Here is a 20353-nt window from a genome sequence, read left to right as displayed (position 1 = left end):
CAGGAAAAGCTCCTTCTTTGTTTAAATGGAAATAATTCTTCCTTTGACCTTTTTCTTAGCCAAGTCACCAAATGAAATTAATCACTTTTATGGTTTTATACACATTGAGATCATAAATAATGCAGTACCTAAAAACCATTGTCTTCTGAATTAGTAGTCTTCTGCTGTACTAGCAGTAAGTATTCAAGTATGTTAATCTCATTATCTATGTCTTTTAGAAAGCCTGATGGAGAGAGTAAGTCTGTGAATTTTAAAAGCTTTAAATTAACTATCAATGTGGTCTTGCAAAACAGCAGTGATAGTGAATAATGCTTTTCACTGTGGGTAAAACTTGTATGCTAAATTGCATGTTGCTGGTTTTCTTCCATCAGCGATTTCATGATTCCATTATTTTTATAAGGGGAATAAAAACAAACACTGAAGGAGTGGAAATATTTGTGCATCTCAGTTTTTTTCTTAGCTTTTTTGTTTCTCTGTTTACGTGAAGAAAGTTGGTCACAGACATGTGGTGTTCCCAGGGAGGTTCTCACGAAGCAACTGGGTTGAAGCTCCTGCCAGACGTGTTTGTTTTCAGTCTTCTCTGAGTCTGAAAAGTTCTAGCAAAGGGTCTTTGCCTGCTGAGAATTGCAGTACACTTTCTGAGGTACTGCTGAGGCATCTCCAGTGGTCTATGTCCAAAAGACCCTGAATTGTCATTTTCCTGAGGCATCCAGTGGCACTGGTGATTTTATAGAATTAATCAGAATTATCAGATGTAAAAAAAATGTTGGAACTCCTGTGGTTTAGAATTGATCTTTTTTTCTGTCTATTAGTGGTCTAGATTTTTAGAAGCATTTTATTACCTATGCTAGAGACTTGAAATTAGACTTTTTTTTCCATGCAAGGTGAGCAAGTAACATAAAATACTAAGTTCCCCAACGAGTTGGTTTCTAGTATTTGTACATATCACAGTACTTTGTGTAACAACAGACTGACATAATCCATGAATTCTTGAAACGATTTGAAGTTTTCTACATCATACATTTAAAACTCGGTGGGTGCAACATGCGTGCGTGGCTCAGCTAGTGAAAAAGCAGCTTATAAATCCTGCAGTATTTAAGGCAATAAAAATGAGTCCCCAACAGTGTTAGAGGGAGCCAACCGTTGTGTTCTTTCAAAAGGGAGGAAAAAAAACACAACTTGAGAGTTAGGGAGGGTTTAGGAAGTTGCAAAGGAATCTGATCCCTTCAAAGCTGTTGCCAATTTTACTCCAAGGAGGTTGAACTGCATTGCAGTGCTGTCACTTCCACTTCATGCTACTTGGAGAATTTTTGCTGCTGAGTCGTAGAAAGGCTGGGATTTGAAGATCATTTGAAATATGAAGGATTGGAAGTAAAGGATGAGGGGAGAAGCAGCTACCTGTGAAATACTAGTTTTACCAAAGGAAAATAAAATCATCAAGAAATAGTGAGTGATTATTTGCAGGAAAAAGTTATACCTTCCCCCTGCTACCTAAAATCACAAATGGTAGGCAAGCACAGAATTCATCATCTGTTCTGTAAGGAGGGCAAGAACTCTTGAGATTGGGTTTCTTAGCACTGAAACAGTCTGAATGTTATATTGATGAAATCAGTAGATGTGTTCCTTGCTAGCTGCCTGCTCTTGCCAAGCACCAACATTGTAACTCTTCAGATTTGCACCATACCTGAAGGCTTTACAGAAAAATAATTGCAAGCATGTGGTCCCTTTTCCATAGGGATTCAGGCAGCTAGATGGGAGCTATGCATTGCACTGACACCTGATTGCTGCTCCTGCTTTCAAATGATGGGGTCAGAGGATTCTTTTGTGTTGGATCACAGCATTACTCCTGGATGGAGGAAAGAGAAGGATGCTTTAGCATCCCCCAGTAAAACCTTGCCTGGAGTGGGGTTGGACAAATAGATAAATGGAAGATAGAGCAAGACCTTGAGTTGAGGGTGTGTATGTGGGGTGTATGGCTGGAGACTGGGACATGTGAAGACATGGCAGAAGTTCTGAGCAAGCTAGCTTGGCTGTCCTCTGCACTAATTTGCTGGCACCAAGCCTCCTTACCCATGGTCAGCCTGCTGCTGCAGCCCAGTTTTTACCTCATTACATTATGGTCTGTTTACTCCCCTTTGAGTCTCGTCGTGTTATTAAATCAAACAGTGTAGTCGAAAGAGTGCTTAAGGGATTTTAAAATGCAAAGGTATTTTTTAGTCTTCCAGCTTTTTTGAGTTGCAGAAAGGTATTTGTTTAATTAGAATAATCTGCATGGCTTTTTATGTAAGGTTTTTTTATGCCATGTCTTAAGGATTATACTTATGAAGTCCATCTTTAGAGGTTTTTGGAAGTACATGCTTTGCTACATTCACAGGCTCATATCCTCTGTCCCTTTGACATTGAAAGTAGGAACCAACATCCATATTTTATCAAATTGATACCAATGTGAACTGGACAGTTACAAATGCTGTGAAAATGAACATTATATTGGAAACACTAGCAGAATCTTTGTAAGAATACTATTTTCCTCATGCCAGTAAAATAAAAAGCAAGGTTATTTTGCAATTCATTGATGCATCTCTTTCAAAATAAATGAGAAAATCCAACAAACAAACATGGGGTAGGTGAAAAATACCTTTTGTTGCAGAAAGATGGATATTTTTACATACAAATTGCTAGGATGCAAATAAGAGAACAAACACAAGCCTTGAATCTTGATTTTTAAAATATAGTGTGATTATTCCAGAGCCCTGTTAGCCAGGCTGTGTGCAACAGCTGGGCCAGATCTCTGCAGAATTCCAATGTAAATTAATATTAACAAGAAAGCTGTTAAATAGAGGTTATTGGTCACTTTATTTGAATTTCAGGTCAATCCATCGGTGGGACAAAACACAAAAATTAAAGTATTTTAAAGCATGACATGGTATTTTGCATTGCAGTGACTTGTTTGGGTTTTAAGCCTTAATTTTCAGTTTATTATCTTTGAGTTTTTTAAGCATTAATTTTTTATTTGATGGAAGCCTAGTCCTTTAAGTAGGCCACAAGCCAGGTAGCTGTAAAATATTTCAATATGAAGAAGTAAAATGAATGTAAAAATTGTATTCAAAAGTAATTAGTCTCTTCTTTCCTTTTGCAGGGAAATTGCTTTCACCAGGCAACTTCATGAAAAAGCTCCTGATCTCTCTTTTTATTATATGGGTTTCTACATTCATTCATGCCCCAAAATGAGATACAAGGTAAAGTGTGTTTTTACTTATTTCCTTAGTGTACTATTATCCAAAGCATTTGACAGTGTTCATAGTAATATAATATTTTGTAATTGTCATTTTGGATTTCAATGTAGACCTTACATGGTTAAATTCTAATGTTGGTTACTATTTAACTTGGCTTAGGATTGTTGTGGGTTTTTTTTTTAATTTAGCTGCACATGGTATTTATTACAAGTTGGCTTATAAGCAGTTCAAATGGAGAGGTTTTCAAGGCTGTCAGATAATAGCTTGTCATTTGGTTACCTGGCTATCTCGTGTTTGCAGTTTATCTTCCAATAGACTAAAATTCTCTCTTTTTTTAGGTTTGTGTATTTGTGGAGCTGCTGCTTAGTGACTGTCAGCAGTGAGAAGGTGCCTTTGTGGTCTTGGCTCTACTTGGTTTTTTCCTCTTTGCTTTTTGTTAGAGATAGGGGACTTGCTCTGCCAAGTGAAACCAGCGACAAGCTGATTAGCAGCAATCTTGAAGCCAGGTAGGAGATTTTGGAGGAGAAGGTCAGGAGAATCCACAGCGTATTAAAAGTAACCCACCTATCCCCAGACCTCCTTTGTAACTTGTTAGCTTCAACTTTGTTTACAGACCTGAGTGCCTAAGGGTTCTCTTCTCTGTTTTTTAGATCTCATTAATATGGTGTCTTTTCTTTGCAAATGCCTCGTCGCTTTTTGAACATGATGGTACCATTTCAGAGTACTGAACATTTACACATAACCAAATATATCTCTTAATACTGTGGATAGATACAAAGTTCATAAAAATCTAGAGTAAGAGGTGCAGTGTTTTCCTTTTTTTTTTCCCCTCAAAGTGGGCTAAAAATCTGCAGTGTTTTTGGCCAGTTTTCGAATACCAAAAATTGTGAGGCTCGTTGGGAGTGATGGTTGTGATGGAAAAAACATTTCAGATTTGTGGTGGCCTACACTTCAAGTGACCATGACAAGTCAGTCTTCTGAAAAAATATAACAAAATATGCAAGAAAATATAAAACATCCTTTTGTTAGGTGTTTGTCTGTCCTTTTCCCCACACCTCTCCCCCCTCTTTGCCAACTTCAGTTTATCACCTGCCTCTGCTGACCAAACAAAGAGAATATTATGTTTGAGGGAAGCAAGTGAGTGAGTTGGAAAAAACTGTATTATCTAAATAAAGGCTATCCCATCACCAGCTTGAGCCATAGGCTCTGATTATGTGCTCTGCTCTTTGGAAATATGTAAAACTTTGGGATGATTTGCTCATATTGAGACACTGCAATTTAATGTCCTTTGTCTGTTCTACAATCTATGTACTTCAAGACTTGTAAAAATAATGCATTTAGTTTACTAGGGCACTTAAGAAACAAATCTGATTATAATGTCAAAAAGTATTCCTGTTCTGAAAGAAATCATTGTTAAGAAACTCTGGGTTCATCTACTGGTTGTAAGTTTTAAATAAAATGTGAGCTTTGTATACATGGATTGAACAAAGCTTCTAAACGAGCCAATGTATCAAAGTAGCCAGCAAACTATCAAGATATGAAGATTAAATGCTGTAAAAGTGGGAGCTAACCTCTGTAGCCACTATCCACTTGTATTTTTTATTATAACATGTTATCACTTCTGTTGGGCCTGTGCTGTCATTTGAAAAATCTGTGATCAAGAATATAAGTTTCTCATAATGCTTCTAGTTTTCATTCTCAAAGAATAGGAATGGAATAAACTGTAGTGAGATTATTATAATTACTTTTTTTTTTACCCTGCAAAAGCTTGGTTTCTTTCCTTGCTTAGGCTTAATAACTTTCTGATATGACTATGATTTGGTAGAATATACACTTTACTCTTCCAGAAACCTCTACATCTCAATGTGCTTGGGTGGTTAAGTGTGGCCCATGTATGAGAGTTACTGAGGCAGGGGGTGGGGAGGAGAAGAAAGTTTGTATATAAATATTTAGAACACACACAGTAGTAGGTAAGTAATGCTCTGTGTTGGGAGAGGAGTAATTTAATAAATTAATTGCAAGGGTATTTTATTTTGTATTTCCTTTCCTGTGTATATTTGCTTTAGAAGTGGCCAAATGTAATTGAAAATCAGGTTGACGTTAATTCTGTAGCTCCACTTTACCCTCTCTGAAATAGTGCACAGGAAACAAATTTTGAAACTAAGCTTTGAAATGTGTCTGGATAATGCTGCTACTCTTGTGAAGTGATTGGTAGTGGTAAAGTAGGGTGGGTAAGAACTGATTTTGCAGATTAAGTAATTGCAGTAATGCCTGGTTGACTTAGAGGCATTACATGTTGAAGATGTTGCTTTATTCCAATTTAGTAGAGATGTTAGAGGCTCCTTTAATGATATTAGTGTGGAATAATGACAGGCTGTAGGTAACTGCTGCTAAGCTGATGTCAGGTAAGCAAATTAAATGCAGGAAAGGAAGGAGCTGAAGAGCTAACCATTGGTTTTTATCCTCTGCTTGTAATTTTCTTTGCAAATTACTTGTCCTAGGATGTTTAGAAATGGAGGCTAAGCACAGGTTCACTTGATATGAGCAGTGTCTTAAAAAGAACCCATACATGCTATACTTATTTACAGTGAACTCACAGGATTTCTTCTGGATTCTGACTTGCTTGTGGATCTAAAGTAATAGTCAAATATAAGTTTTTAAAGCACTGGTAGTAGATGACCATGTGTACTGGTGACTGAACCAGGTTCTCTCTTCTGCATCAGATCATCCTGGTCACGTTGAATGCTCTAAGGAGGTCCAAGGCATTGATAGACTATTTTGTTGTAATATCCATTTTTAATAAGGCTGCTAATATGCTTGTCCTGCATTTCATACAGCTCTTCTTAAAATGGTGCCTGTATCTCTACCTGAGAATGTGTCTTTGAGCAGATACCTTCTGAACTGGCTGGATGTTTTTAGCCACCACTGAGCAGCTTGGGCTGCACTGGCAGAGAATATGTTCCTTGGACCTTTTCATCTGAAGTATTCTGTTTCCACAAATGGTGCCATTTTGGACATAAATAGTGTGCAGTCTAGTTGAAGATTGGTGGCCCAGAAGAGGATCTCCAAGTCAGGACTTCTGTGGCTCTGTGATAGCGTTGAAAAATTCTGGATTAACAGGCAGAAAGTCAGTGGTTAATGAGGATCAGACATAATTACAGCCATTTTTAAAAACAAAGCTCCCTTTTGACTCTCTGTGCCCTTTCCTTTCATTCCCAAACAGCTTGCATTTGATTGGAGTGTGATTTTAGAACAGTGGAGTCCCAGTAAAATTACTTGGGATAGAGGAAAGGGATATATTGCAATAATAGGATATTTTTTAAATTCCCAGCTTCCCTTAGATTGTTCCCATCTATGGGTTAGTATTTCTGAACTGGTGAAAAAAAATCTACATTAAATTGAGATGAAAGGGTTTCTGTAGCCCTAGTAGCTATATTAACATGGAAAAATGCTCTGAGAAATCTTAAGCAATGGCTTTGTTCCATTTTTATTTTTTTTCTGGGTACGTTGGGGTAACGCAAGATTAAAATGGTTCTCTGAAGAAATTAATGACCTTGTGGTAAAACATTTCAGGCTCTGTTAGATGTGGTAGTTCTTATGTTGGAAAACAGTCTCCTGGAAAATGTTCCAGGGCTCATAAGATGCAAAGTCTTTTTCCTAATGCTTTTTGGAGCCTGTGATAAAATTTTTAGTATAAGGAAGTGTTTTACTTTTGGATGGTGTTGGTCTCAGTCTTGCTTCTCATGTGTTTAGGTACTGTATCTGTACTTGTTAATGCTTTTTCATTAGAGACATTTGTTTACAAGCATAGCTATAGAATTACAGAAATAACCACCTCTACAAGCAGCCATGTTAGAGAGATACTTGAGAGGATCTTGGGATTCTTTTCTCTGTATGACCCTGTATTTATCCAAGTGAAAAAGGTTACTTCATGGGTCTATGCTACTAAATTCACATTTTCCAGTCACTACTGAGCTCCTTGAGATCCTTTCTGTTCTTTCCATTACAATTCTTTGATACTAATTTTGAGTCTTTAAGTGGATGACATTAAATTTGAGATTGTGCTTCTGGTATAAATAATGTATTAGCTGCCCAGTGTTTGCCATTTAGACCTCTGCTCCCCTTAAATCAAGCTCTCCTCTGTTCTTGCATTGGGAAGGGGTTGGTGGTGAAATTTTCCACATGTTTTCTTGCTTCTGGGTTTTCTGAGGCTTTTTCAATGTCAATATTTGCATGGGAATACTGCAGTTGGGGCATGTATTGTTTTTTGTTTTGGTCAATGGTCTGTTTTCCCTGAAGCAGCTCTGCTAAGCCTGTAAATAACCATCAGTGTACTTTGAAGTGGGTAATATTTAATGTCTTCTTGCTGTGTTATCTCTGTGCACCAGTTTAAGACCCTTCTATGACGCGAAGAGGTGTTTTGACTGAAATCTTTATCCAGACTTGTATGCAGGCCAAAATAAATGGAATTATTTCAAACAGTCTCCTTTGGTATCAAGGCATGGCCAGACTTCAGATAGATGGAATACTAGAAAGGGTTCTGAAATGTCAGAAAAGAAACAAAAGGCTGATTCATCTGTGATTAATCATTCTTCAACTAAATACCTCAGACTGACTGTGGTCACAAGTGGTGCCCCTGGAATTTTATGGCACTTGAGAGCCAATTTCTTTGGCTGCTTTCAGGAATTTCAGCATCACTCCTCCTGCAGCAGTGAAATACATCCAGTGGTAGCCTGGGCTTCCACATCTATGGCATCCACAAAGGCCTGGCTCAGCCTCGCCTGTCCTGACTCTTGCTGTTCCTGGTTAATCTTTTCAATAAGCTTGAATATGCTATGTAAGCTGAAATATGTGAGGGAAAGAAACTTAATGTGACATGACTTAATGAGATACTCTATGATTTTGGGGTATAAGCACACGCTGTTTTGGTTCTGCCACTGAGCAGCAGAGAGCTTTGCAAAATATGCCACTACTTCCACACAGAAAGAGCTGGCATGTTTCTACCTCTGTGCTTGGTCTTTTTATTCAGCATGTATTGAAGTTGCTACCAGCTGTCAGCCTGCTTTTCTTTCTGGTGTTACTATTTACCTTCATAATGGGAAAAGATGATAAGCTGAGAGTGGTTTGGAGGACTGGAGTTGCTCTGCTCAAGTCTGCTAGCACTTGTACTAATTTTGTCTGTTTATAGGAATAAATATGCATTCAAATTAGTTCAAAACATAAACAGGTCGTAAATAGTCAACTAATTGTTATAGAGTGCCAAGTTGTTACTTGCAATACTACTTGTTAATAAACTGGAATATCTGGGTTGAAAAACCATTATCTACTCTAAGAAAGCATTAAAGGTTTTGGCAACACAGTGGTTTTGATTTTTTAGCCAGACTGTTAAAAAATAAACAAAGACAGAAACATACAATTATAATAAAACCCTAAAAATGATGAGTTGCAGAAGTGGGGGGGAAATCCCTATTTATCTTTATGCCTTGTTAATGTTCCTTTTAACTGCCTCCTTTCTTCCCTCCTATTCCTCCAGCAGACTTGCCCTCTCCCCTACATCAGCAGCTAAGATTGAACATTCATTTCTTCAGAGCTGTGAACTTACCCCATGTGTTCCTCCTAATGGTTTGGGTTAGTGACTGAAGGATAAAGATTACTCCGAGTTATATTGGAGTGTTGGCATTAAAACCCAAAGGGATTTTGAGAAGGCTTTGAAAGTGGCTGGCCAGGACTGCCACAAGTATCTTGGGTGATTGACTTGGTCTACATGTGTTAAATGCTTCTGAAAATGAAGTGGCTTTAATGTTCCTTTAAATTGTGACTAGCACAAAAAGTTCTTATCTCCCTACATATGTATTTTATGAAATGTGTTTTGACTAGAAGGTTGGCTGGCTGGTTTTTTGAATCTGATAAGTCATATGCTACCTTCAGGATTGCTGTGTTCCTTGCAGCTTGCTACATCCCCCTTTTTTTGCCCCCTTTTTTCTTTTCTTCTTCTTTTGTTCCTTTTTCCATAAAAGCTTTCTCCTTTGATCTTTCTCATCTGGAAGACTCTTACTAACTACTTAGAGTCCACACACTTTAAATGGAACTAAACATCTTGGAATAAACAACTATGAGAAAGTGAAGCAGAGAAAAAATATCAGTGAAAAATTCTTAGTTCTTTTGGTTTTGAAGTAGTGCTAGTGATAAATATTTCAAAGTATTTCTTATGTACTTTAAGCATCTTAAAAAGTGAGGTTGCTTTCTAGCTTGCTGCTTGTTTTGCCTTTTTTTTTTTTTTTCCCTTTAAAACATTTCTTGTCGGGTGGTGAAAACTATATTATTATGAGCATCAAAATTCAGGACTGAGGAGATGCCCTATTTTGAATTCCAACAGCTGACACTGAATGCTGCCAGTGGATTCCCACTGAAAGTATAATTACTAAAAGCAGAATGTCAGTTTCCATGTTGTTTTCATAGCAGGTAATGATAATTAATTGCATTCACTAGTTTTTGGCCTTTTTTTTCCTTAGCTGCTGGTTTATACTGTGCATAACTGGTATTTTCATTGGTGCAAGTGTTGAAGCTGTGCTAAATCTCACACAGCATTTGCATGGTTAAGACCGGTTGGAATCCTGTTTTTTTTTCCTGCGAGGAACAGTCACAGATGCCAGCCATGTCTTTTGTCTTAACTTTATTTTTCCTTTTTAACATATTTGCAATCAGGACTTATTTTTTTTGTCAGTTAGAACTCCCTTGGGAAAAATACAAACATGTTCCTGGGGCTTTATTTTTCTCAGTTTGGAAATGAGGATTTCTTTCCAGTTGTTTACTTGAAATTTAAGATGATTGAAGTGCAGCAGAACTGAAGTGAAAATAATATGTATATTTATGCCTGTTTGTATTATTTGTAGGCTTTTATCAGGGTGAAAAGAGATACCTGTTTTATAGATCTTCGCTGACCTCTGAGGTGAACAAGCCCCTTTCTCATTACTGCCCCTTGAGATAATAAATGTCTCCAAAAGCAAAAATGCAGGGGTGTATGTTGTACAAGCTTTGAAGGAATTCTATCTCAAAGTAATTTTCAGAGTGAACTTGTGAGAGATGGCCTTCCCACAGTTTCAGCTCTACACCTGTACTTTTATTTGATGTGGCTTTGATTACAGAACAAATTGCTTCAAATTTAATCAACTTTTTTTTTTGGGGGGGGTGCTTAACTTCTTTATACTGCAGAAATAAATGTTATTAAATAGGAGTAGGCCTTCTTAAAATCATCCATTTGTTGTCTTCTCTAGGAGGCTTGGATTAGGTTGTGATTTCCATGCAGTCTTTAGGAAACTAAACACATCCCCTCCACCCAAACCCAACCAAACTAAAAACCCCAAAGGAACAGTTCCCATATAGGTAATTTCAGAGAAATGGTCCAAGTCATAAACTGTGTCTTTTAAGTAATTCCAAATATGAGGTGACTTAAATACCAGACTAGAATATTGATTATTTAATATTTTGATGATTATATGGTTGCTGTTAATTATTTTAATATCTGGTAGTAAAGATCCTTTGTTATACAACAGGAGCATGTTTGTGCATAGCTAGATACATATTAAGGATTTAGTTTAGCTGTTTATTCTTCAAAACATAAAAATGCAATAGACGTGGTATTGACTGCCTACATAGGCACGTCAATAAGGATGAGTTCTACACCTTTTACTTGTTCCAGGAATTTTATTTGCTTGGGACAACTTCTATAGTTTGTGTTTTATAAATGTGATTTTGTTAATTTGTGTGAGGCTTAAGTAAAATCTAAAATCTAACCTTACTTCCATAAAAGCACAAGATTGAGAGGTACAGTTTGTTAAATTGTAGTCCAGTTCTGTTCTGATGGATGTTTTCAGTTATTAGAATTAACTTGCCTGTCTCTGTCAAAAAGAACTGCTAAAAAGGTTTATTCAGGATCATGTTACTAAACCTGAGGCAAACTGTCTCCTGAATGATAATTGCTGATCACGTCTAATTCATGACTCTGCATAGTCGTAAATTCACTGCTTATTGCTGACTTGCACTAAATATTTCTTGAGGGTTTATTTGGGGGCTCCATAGCAACCATTAGCAATTAAAGTGAGAGCTGTACACTGAAAGATATAGACAAAAGAGGTGTGGGGTTTGTTGGCTTGGGGTTTTTTTTGGAGGGGAATTATATTGCGTAATTCACCTGGTATTAATTCCTCGTCATCTGAGGAATGTGGTCACAACTCACTTTTTGAAGTTTTCCAATTACAGTTCTGTAAATTCATTAATTTCTGCTAGTAAGTGTAAGAATGCATGGAACTGAGTGTCTTTTTGAAGTTTCTAACAAGAAAAAAGAATGAATATAGTGCTGTTTTGTCAGCTTCACGTAATTTGTTGTTGATTTCATAATTTTTGGATGGTCCTCAAACACTAGTTAACATTCCTTACTCCTGAATTTTGCCTGTCTACCTGTCTCTTTGTGCCTATTCCCCAAAGTGAGTGAATTTGAATATCCAGAGATTCACATCTTGCAATGTCATGATGTAAAAGGTTAAAGCATAGCTATGAAGATAATGCTGCTCTTCACTTTTCCTACCATTGCTCCATGTGAAGTTGTTGGTAGCCATGCAGGTTTTCCAGTGCTGGGTCAAATATTTTTGTGTCCTGGAGAAAAATCAGCCCTTCCATCACTGAAGTGTAAGGCATTGAAACACTGGTTAGTTTTAATCTGTGCACCACACATATTGAATCTGGCAGCACTTGGAGGATTGGATCTCTCATTTAACTTCAAATCTGATTTGTCTTATTGTATTCTTTCTTATTTTGCTGATTGTATGAGCTCTAATTAGACAATATTGTCAAGTGGAATTTATTTGGTCTGAAAGCCATGAACTCCTGCTTTCCCTGGCTCTGCCATGTTTCACCTTGTGGTCTTTACAGTAGAAGCTGGCTGACAAGTCAGTTAATCTACACAAGAGACGTTTTTGCTCCAGTTTTCCAGGAAAGATTTAAAGGTTGATGTTTTAATGAGGTCTGGCTTTACTAAGACCTCATTAATTTTACAGAAGTATCACAGTACACTTCTCTGAAGTGTTATATTTAATCTAGATGACAATTCACTATTTTGAATTACTGTTTTCTTTGAGTTTAGCTCGTGACTGTACTGAATCTCCAAGTAAAAGTATATTCCTGAGGTTCTATTATTTATCCTTAGTATTAAACACAATGCTCCTAAGGGTTGAATTTGCAAATAATTCAACATGGGTGTTTGGATGGGTACAAAAGCCCTGGGCCCCTGTAGAGGGGAATGGAGCCAGGAGGGAACAGGGCAATCATAGAGCAGTGGACTTGTCAAGGGCCATGGGGATTATGTAGTCCATCCCCTTACTCCAAGGCAGGGGCAATTTTATTTGACCCCTTGGATATATTTGTGCCAAAAGTCTCATTTGATAAACTTACGTCTCCATGTGTTGGTGGTTTTCTCCCTATATATTCTTGTGTGTTTTTTCTTTTTTTTTCATGTTTGACCTGAACTTTTCTTCCTAAAGAACATTACATTTTGTCCTACCAACCATGTACATAGACCACATTATTTCTTCTTTTTTTTCTGCAACACTCTTCTTTCTAAACCTGATGGTTGCCATCATGTCTGCATTTCTGTCCTAGAGAATTATGTCTAAAATTAGGCCTTCTGTCCAAGACCCTCAAATGCTTATATCAGCTTCTACCATTGTTTAGATGAGTTATTGCCTTAATTGTATTAAAAGGGATTATAGACTCTGCAGGCAAGGAGAGAGGGTGGAAAGAAGAATAAATGGGAATTGTGTGAGTACCAAGTTTTCAGAAAGGGCTAAATAGGGACTTGGACTGAGTTATTTTTAGTGTTGGGGTTTGTGGCTAAGTAACGAGGACAACACACAAATATATGCCCTTGAATCTGTTTGTTCTGGTTTAGCTAAGTCTGATAAAAATTGCATTTTTCTTTCTGTCAGGAGATAATATTGCATTAAATGAGGTGAAAAAACAAAGGGTTTTATGGTTCTTCCTCACAGTGCCTATGGAGGTCTTCTGGATGAGTTTTCTCTTCCTTATTTTATAGTAAATTATTATTTATAGTAGTATAGTAAATGCTGTAAGTGGCAGCTAAAAGAAAGTAAATTAAGAATAAGCAAATCCCCAGAGCAAAGAAGTGTTAGCACTGGATTGCAGATGAGGGTAAATAATGGTGGTTTTACACCACCAAGATATGAGTGGCTGGGGAGGAGCTTGCTTTGTGTTAACCTGTGGTAGCCACCAATGTTGTTCAGATGCAAAAAAATTTAGAAACAAATCTATACTCTGAGTGGCAGCAGAGGAGCTTGCTTTGTGTTAACCTGTGGTAGCCACCAATGTTGTTCAGATGCAAAAAAATTTAGAAACAAATCTATACTCTCTTTAAATGGTACCAGGGGCAGTGGTTGTGGTTCGTGCAGCCTGGCAGGCTCTTGGGTGGTGCTGGGTTTTCATGATGACTCTCAGGAGGGCACTGGGGCTCTTAGGGGTTGCACAGAGCAGGGCAGGAGGGTCGAGACAGAAGTGAATTATTGTTGTTACAGCTTCTTTAAAGATTTTTCTTAATCCAATAAGATCAATTCCCAAAGGCTTTCAAAGGTTACATTACCGGGAGAGCCTGGTGAGACCTGGGAATTTGGCGAACTCTTGTTTTTTGAGTGTGAAACAGAAATAAAGCCCCCAAAAACCCTCTTTTCAGGTACTGTCCTGAGGTTTCCACTTCTGATGCGAGAGAGTTAAACCACTGCTGAAAACTTGACTTGGTTGTTTTCAACTGAATAGCTGAACTAAACTGTTCTAAAAGGAGTGATTGAAACTTTTAAGAGAAGTTATTTGCTGTGCTACTTGTGTAGGGTAGTTTGGGGATGCTTAGAGAGGTTTCAAGGGAATAGATAGTATTTTTAATAGAATATTGTACTATTTGCTTCCTTCTCCTGTCTTGTTTGGAGTAAAAATGTTTTTGCAAATAACACTGAGCTTGAATGGCAAAAAAAAGGACATGAAAACGATCCCATTGTCAACTAATTGAAGAAGAATGGGTTTGTAGAGTACACAGGAACCATGTTCTCTGTTCACCCCCACACAAATGTGGTGTTGTTTTATGAATGGACAGAAGACAAGATGAGCTTTTTGTTCCACTGATGTTATTTATTTCTTGAAGATATTGAGGCTAGTGTTCTGAAGGGCTACTTAGTGCTAATATGGTTAGTAAAGTTGACTCACGATTTATTTTATGAATTTTTAAAAAAAATTCTTTCACTTTAGGATTTACTGGTTGGCACTGTGTAGCTTGCTATTAATTGCTTTTAATTATCTTCCATTCAGGGGAAAAGAGAGGAAAGCAAAGAGATATTACAGTATATTTGGGAGGGGGCTTGCTGCTCATGGCATCCTCCATTTGCATCTTACAGTAGCAGTGAAGGACACTGAACAAAAAGCTGTGCCAGTTGAGAGCCAGAGAGCTGGTCCCATCCTGCCCTTTCTTCTTACCTGGGGCAATCTGAGGATACTGTGCAGAGAGATCAGGTGGGAAGGGAGGGACCAGGAAGGGAGATAGGGAGAAGCTTTGGGGCTGCTTCACCACAATTCCTGCTAAGTGAGGTGTGGCATTGAGAAGGGAGCCGTAGGACAGCACTGGTGCATTGTGTGTTGCATGATAATATTCTCTCTGTGTCTCATAAATCAGTGTGTGCTTGTAATAGAGCTTATAAGCCCTGACTGAAAGTTGATTTCAGAAGATAAACTGGTTTCTTTCTCAGAAGTGTATCTACTGTTTGTGGCTGATGATGGTTTAGTGGATTAAGAAGCACAGTGACTAGTCAGTGGGGTAAAGAAACTGTACATGAAATATCTTCTTGCTCACATTGATGACTGAGTTGTTAGCCCTCCAATGCATGTACTAACAGCCCCACCTTCTGATGGAGTTTTGAATGATTGCACATTCATCTACTTTACTCATGATGTGGGAAGAAGTTAGTGTGATGGTCCAAGAAAAGAGATGATAATATCCCTCGAGATAATACCCATTAAGTTGGAAAAGTCACAAACTGCCAGAAAACTATCTCAAATCTCCAGTAGGCTAAATTCTCCATAAGATGGTCTTTATTTAATCCTGTTACCTCTGTGGTGGTTACATGTCTTTAGAGCAACAACAAACCAGAGTGAGTGTGAACCTTCTGGGAGTCTCCCAAAGCTGCAGACACTGTTCTTTCCTTGAGATGTATGAACTCCTAATGGGTTTACAGCCAAATCCTTGGCTCCTGGCTGTATCATGTTGCTTGGACAGAGCAATACCAAGAAAACTTTCCCAAAGAGGCAGCTGGAGACCTTCTGCAGGGGGTGAGGGGTGGGGGGTGGGTGGTGGGAGCTGGGCTGTGCCATGCTTCTGCCAAGCCTTGTCACTGCAGGAGTTCCCCAGCACCCATGGCAAGATGCTGCGCCAAGAAGCAGCTTTAGATGCCACCTGCACTGGAGGCAGAAAAGTATAGAAACATTTTTGGTTACTGTCCTGTGGATTTGTAGATCTGGATTAAGCTTTTGTGTCAATATTTACTGGCATGTGGTGGCAGGCACCTAAATATTGATGATACTTTGCTCTTTACTTTAGAAATCTGTTGAAATGCATAGAAGTGCATGGAACTGCTTTGGTCTTTCAAGAGATGCATAAATACAGTGTGGAGCTTTATTGATTTTCTTTTTTTTTTAAATTAAGCAATGTGATTGCCAGGGCAATTTTAATTATTTTAATTCTGAAAAGTAAGGATTATAAACTGTTAAAAATACTTAAAAGTGCTTGATTTTTATAAATGCAGGTCTAATCTGAATACACCACCTAATCCTGTATTTGGGTGCATGTTTATTATTCCCTTGAATTACCAGGTTTCAGTATGATCAGGATTTAACATAGCACATGGTGTAGTTACTGATCCAGTCCATTTGTCTTCCAGCTTGTTTTCTTCTGTAATAGTGATTAGAAAGAAAACAGTTTCCCAACATCAGACAGTAAGAGAAAACTGAAGTGTTGATGTTTCAGCTGAAAGACTTGGGGGATACATAATGTTAAACACTGTGTTTTCCTAAACATGCATGTAGATGTTTGTGTACTTTTTAATGGTAACCATTTGGATGCCTATGGCATCCTGGCTTGTATTAGAAGTACTGTGACCAGCAGAAGTAGAGAGGTGATTGTCCCCCTGTGCTCAGCACTGCTGAGGCCACACCTGGAGTGTTGTGTTGTGTGGACACCTCAATTCAAGAGAGATCTCGAGATGCTGGAGCAGGTACAGAGGAGGGCAACAAAGCTGGTAAAGGGCCTGGAGAATCAGTCTGATCTGAAGGAGCTGGGAATGTTTAGTTTGAGAAAGAGGAGGCTGAGGGGAGACCTCATCAGTCTCTACAGCTACCTGAAAGGTCATTGTAGAGAGGCTGGTGCTGGTCTCTTCTCACAGGTAATTAGTGACAGAACAAGAGGGAAGGGCTTCAAGCTGCAACAGGGTAGGGTTAGACTGGACATTAGGAAAAAAGAATTCACAGAAAGAGTAGTTAGACACTGGAATAGGCTGCCCAGGGAGGTGGCTGAGTCACCATCCCCGGATGTGTGGAAGGGTCGTTTGGATGTGGTGTTGGTGGAGATGGTTTAGGGTAGAACTTTGTAGAGATGATGGTTGGACTTGGTGATCCCAAGGGTCTTTTCCAACCTGAATATTTCTATGATTCTGTGATCACAGTGAGCCTGTTCTAACCAATTATGACAACAGTGTTGGGCACTTACAGAGCCATGAGTGTGCACATGTGCATTTGCATTGCTAATAAATGCAAAATCTGCATACAGAGTAATTACACTGCAGACTTTGCTACTATAATCTCATTTTGTTCACTTTTGTGTAATAAAGATGGACTTACTTGACAAGAATTCCAGTAATATGAGTTTAATATTTTGCTTATAATGAAGAAGACAGATTTCATTAACATATGGAGGAGTTTGCAAACACAAGTCAATGTCAAAAATAACATGTCGAAAGCATATTATTATTTTCACTATATTATATCCTCAGGCAGTTGTTATTCCCTGAGAAAAAGCTTGGCAAAAATTCAATGCATCTTCCATATTTTCTATGTCTTATTCCTACAATTGTTTAGTGTTCCTGTATTTGGATCCTTTCGCCCCTTTCTTACATTTAGCATTGGCCCCAGAGAGACTCAAATGCATTGAAGCTCAGAAACTTGAGGGCTCTCCCAGTTTAGTATTTTTTCTGGCAGCTGATGCAGCTACAGCCTGTTTCCCAGGTTTGAGGTGGAGAAGGTGAACAGAGGCTGGTGTGGGGTGTGGTGCCAGTTTGGGTCCTGCTTTCTGCAGCGTTGGGGTTTTGGCCCTTGCAATAGGTGTCCCAACACTGACACATCCTTAACGTACAGAATTTTTGGCTCATGTGAAGGCAGTGAGATCAACGCTGGCTGCAGTTCAGCCCTGTGCTTGGTGAGCTCCACAAGCTGAGGTGGTCCCAAGGTGGAGGAGGATGAGCTCCTGCTGAGGACTGGGCTCCTCACAGAGCACACAGAGCCAGTGTTTACAGTGACTCCACTCCCAGCAAACAAAGCAGGCTTGTTTAGCAAACACTCAACAAACAAAAGGGACCTAAAATTAGAATGCTTATTTAATGAATAAAAACCTGCTACGAAAATAAACATTTTTAGGGACAATAAAGTTCTTTCAGAGTGCGCTTCTTTTGGTGGCTTGGAATTTTTATACAGGTACTTTTTGATCCTTTGTACAGATGGCTTGTTGCTTTCCTTGTTCTTGAGGTTTAAGTTCTAACACATGCTTGGAATACTGTGGTAAAGCCTTTTGTATATTTATTCGTTTTTTTAATCTGCAGATGTAGGCGAGACAAGTAAATTTAGATTTTTTGACAGAGGGGTGATACTCTGTCCTGATAATGTAAACTGTAGACATTTAAACACTGAGCTTTACCTTTGCTTTATTTTCTCTTTCAGATTTTTAGGCTGAATAATATAATTGTGTTAAGGATGTGTCAACTTCAGTTTCACAATATTATTTAGTCAAGATTCAGCAGAAATTAAATTTTTACTAATAAACTAATATTACTGTTAACACTTGTTTCTGTAAATGTTCCACTGTTGCTGGAATTGTTTTTTCAATGTTGTGTTTAATGGCTAAAGTATTTGGCTTATTCTTGGTTTTTATTGTTGGACTTGAAAAAACATCTACCATATATTTGATAGAAAGCCTTGAAATTAAAAATCTGATACTCCTAAATTATCACTCAGAATATGATTTCTCAGATGTGTGAAAGAAAATAGAAGTTTAAAAGTCGGAGTGGCAGGTTTTAAAGTGGCATTGCTTTTCAACATGATTCATTGCCTCAGTGGTATAAATACTCTTAAAAATCCCACCTAGCATATTTTAATCTAAAACCACCATCTTGCATCTCATTCTGAATTAGGAGTATATTAAAACTCGTGACTGTCAGTGTTTCACAAATTGAGAAGCTGTCAATTATTCTAGTATTTATTATGTCTTCAGATATTCCACAGACCGAGTCAGTAGCTGAGCATGGAGTATGAAAGTATTTATTCAGTATAAGGCTACCACCAGCCCAGACTTCCCTGGGTAGGTCTTATTTTCTTGCCCTCAGAGTGTTGTCTGAATAGAAATTTGGCAAATTCTGTGTGTTTCTGGCTGAGTTTTTGGAAACCCTATTAGAGGCAGAAGCAAGAGTTTGGGAAAGTCCAGTACAGAGGTTGTGTCACCTGTGGTGGGGTGATGGGTATAGTGGTAATGCAGAGATACATCATGAGTAAAAGAAAGGCTGGTTGAGGGGGATAAAGGGTTGAGTTTTCAAGCTGAAAGAAGAGAAGGTTTGGGGCTCCAGAGAAAACTCCTGGAGGAGAGAGTCTTTGGAGAGTTGCTAGGGAAGGTGGGGAAGGCTTGGACACTGATGAGCACTGGTGCTTGCTGGGGAAAATGGCACAAAGTCTTGGAAATAATCACAGAACAGAGCAGCTGTAATGGAGAGGTTGATCTGCAGATAGACATCCAGGCAGAGAATACTCAAAAGAGTTAAGAATAGAGAGAAGTTCATGGACAGGAAGAAATGCAGGTTTCTGTACTCCCTGTCAGTTCACAGCAGTGAGCAGTTTTAGCCAGAAGCCAAGAAGCTACGGTTGGGTTAAGCTGCAGGAGCAATGCATGTCTTATGCATGTATAAAAAGAGTAAATTGGAGCCTTGATTGATACCTGAAGAACAACTGCTGTGTCTTGCTGTAGAATATGCCTGCTTTTCACTTGTGTCATCCTTAGAATTAGTCAGGGAGTTTATTGCTTTAAAAGTTGAGAAAAAACACATTTGAGTTGAAGGGAATCATATGAGTAAGGGCAGCAGCTTTAGTCCCTAATTTTTTTAATCATTAAAAAGTTAATTTGCACTTTTTGCTACATCCTAATCACAGGCAATTTTTTTAAAAAAATAAAATAAAAAATATGCACCCTGCCCTCACACCCATTCCTGTTGTGCTGGTGGTTTAGTTCAGCTAGATGTTAATGTTCTAGTTCCCTGTGCAGTTGGACAGAAAAAGTATTTCAAAACATGCTCACTTTCATTTAAATTCTGTCAATTTAATTTCGTGTCTGAATATATATATATTATTTTCTATTAAATAAACATGGTCTGTAGTGTTTTTACTTTGATAATGAGATAGTAGAAGCCCCTTTGACAGGGCATTAATTTAACTTTCCTGCAGAGTATGTCTGTAAGCTGCTCAGATTAATGCTGTTCTTCTAGATTTGGCTCCAGCTAGTGAGGTAGTAATGAATTTTTAATGCTAGTTGATATCAGTGTAACAATTTTGTGTATGTAACTATAAAGGATAAAGAGTATGATATATTAAGTTGTGCATATTTTTCCTGTGATTATTTCACTGTATGTTAAATATAATAAACCCCAATACTTAATTTAATACATTTAATGTAATGAACTCAAATATTGTCAGTTTATGGTAACTACTCAAGAAAAGATATGGAAAGATATGGGATCCACATGATTGAACACTCACTTTTTTTT

General features: G+C 38.1%; 1 protein-coding gene across 2 annotated transcripts in view; it reads left to right on the top strand.

Moving 5' to 3' along the window:
* Positions 1 to 20353, top strand: part of ATE1 (arginyltransferase 1) — an 82892-nt gene that overhangs the window by 34457 nt on the left and 28082 nt on the right. For both annotated transcript variants that reach the window (XM_010003974.1, XM_010003975.1), the window contains exon 9: positions 3137 to 3236. In XM_010003974.1, the coding sequence (XP_010002276.1) occupies positions 3137 to 3236 (100 nt within the window). The remainder of the gene's footprint in view (positions 1 to 3136; positions 3237 to 20353) is intronic.

The sequence above is a fragment of the Chaetura pelagica genome, unplaced genomic scaffold (assembly GCF_000747805.2).
Source record: "Chaetura pelagica isolate M959 unplaced genomic scaffold, ChaPel_1.0 scaffold248, whole genome shotgun sequence".
In the NCBI taxonomy this organism is placed as follows: Eukaryota; Metazoa; Chordata; class Aves; order Apodiformes; family Apodidae; genus Chaetura; species Chaetura pelagica.
The sequence above is the reverse complement of the archived record's forward strand: the minus strand, read 5'-3'. Positions and strand labels throughout refer to the sequence as shown.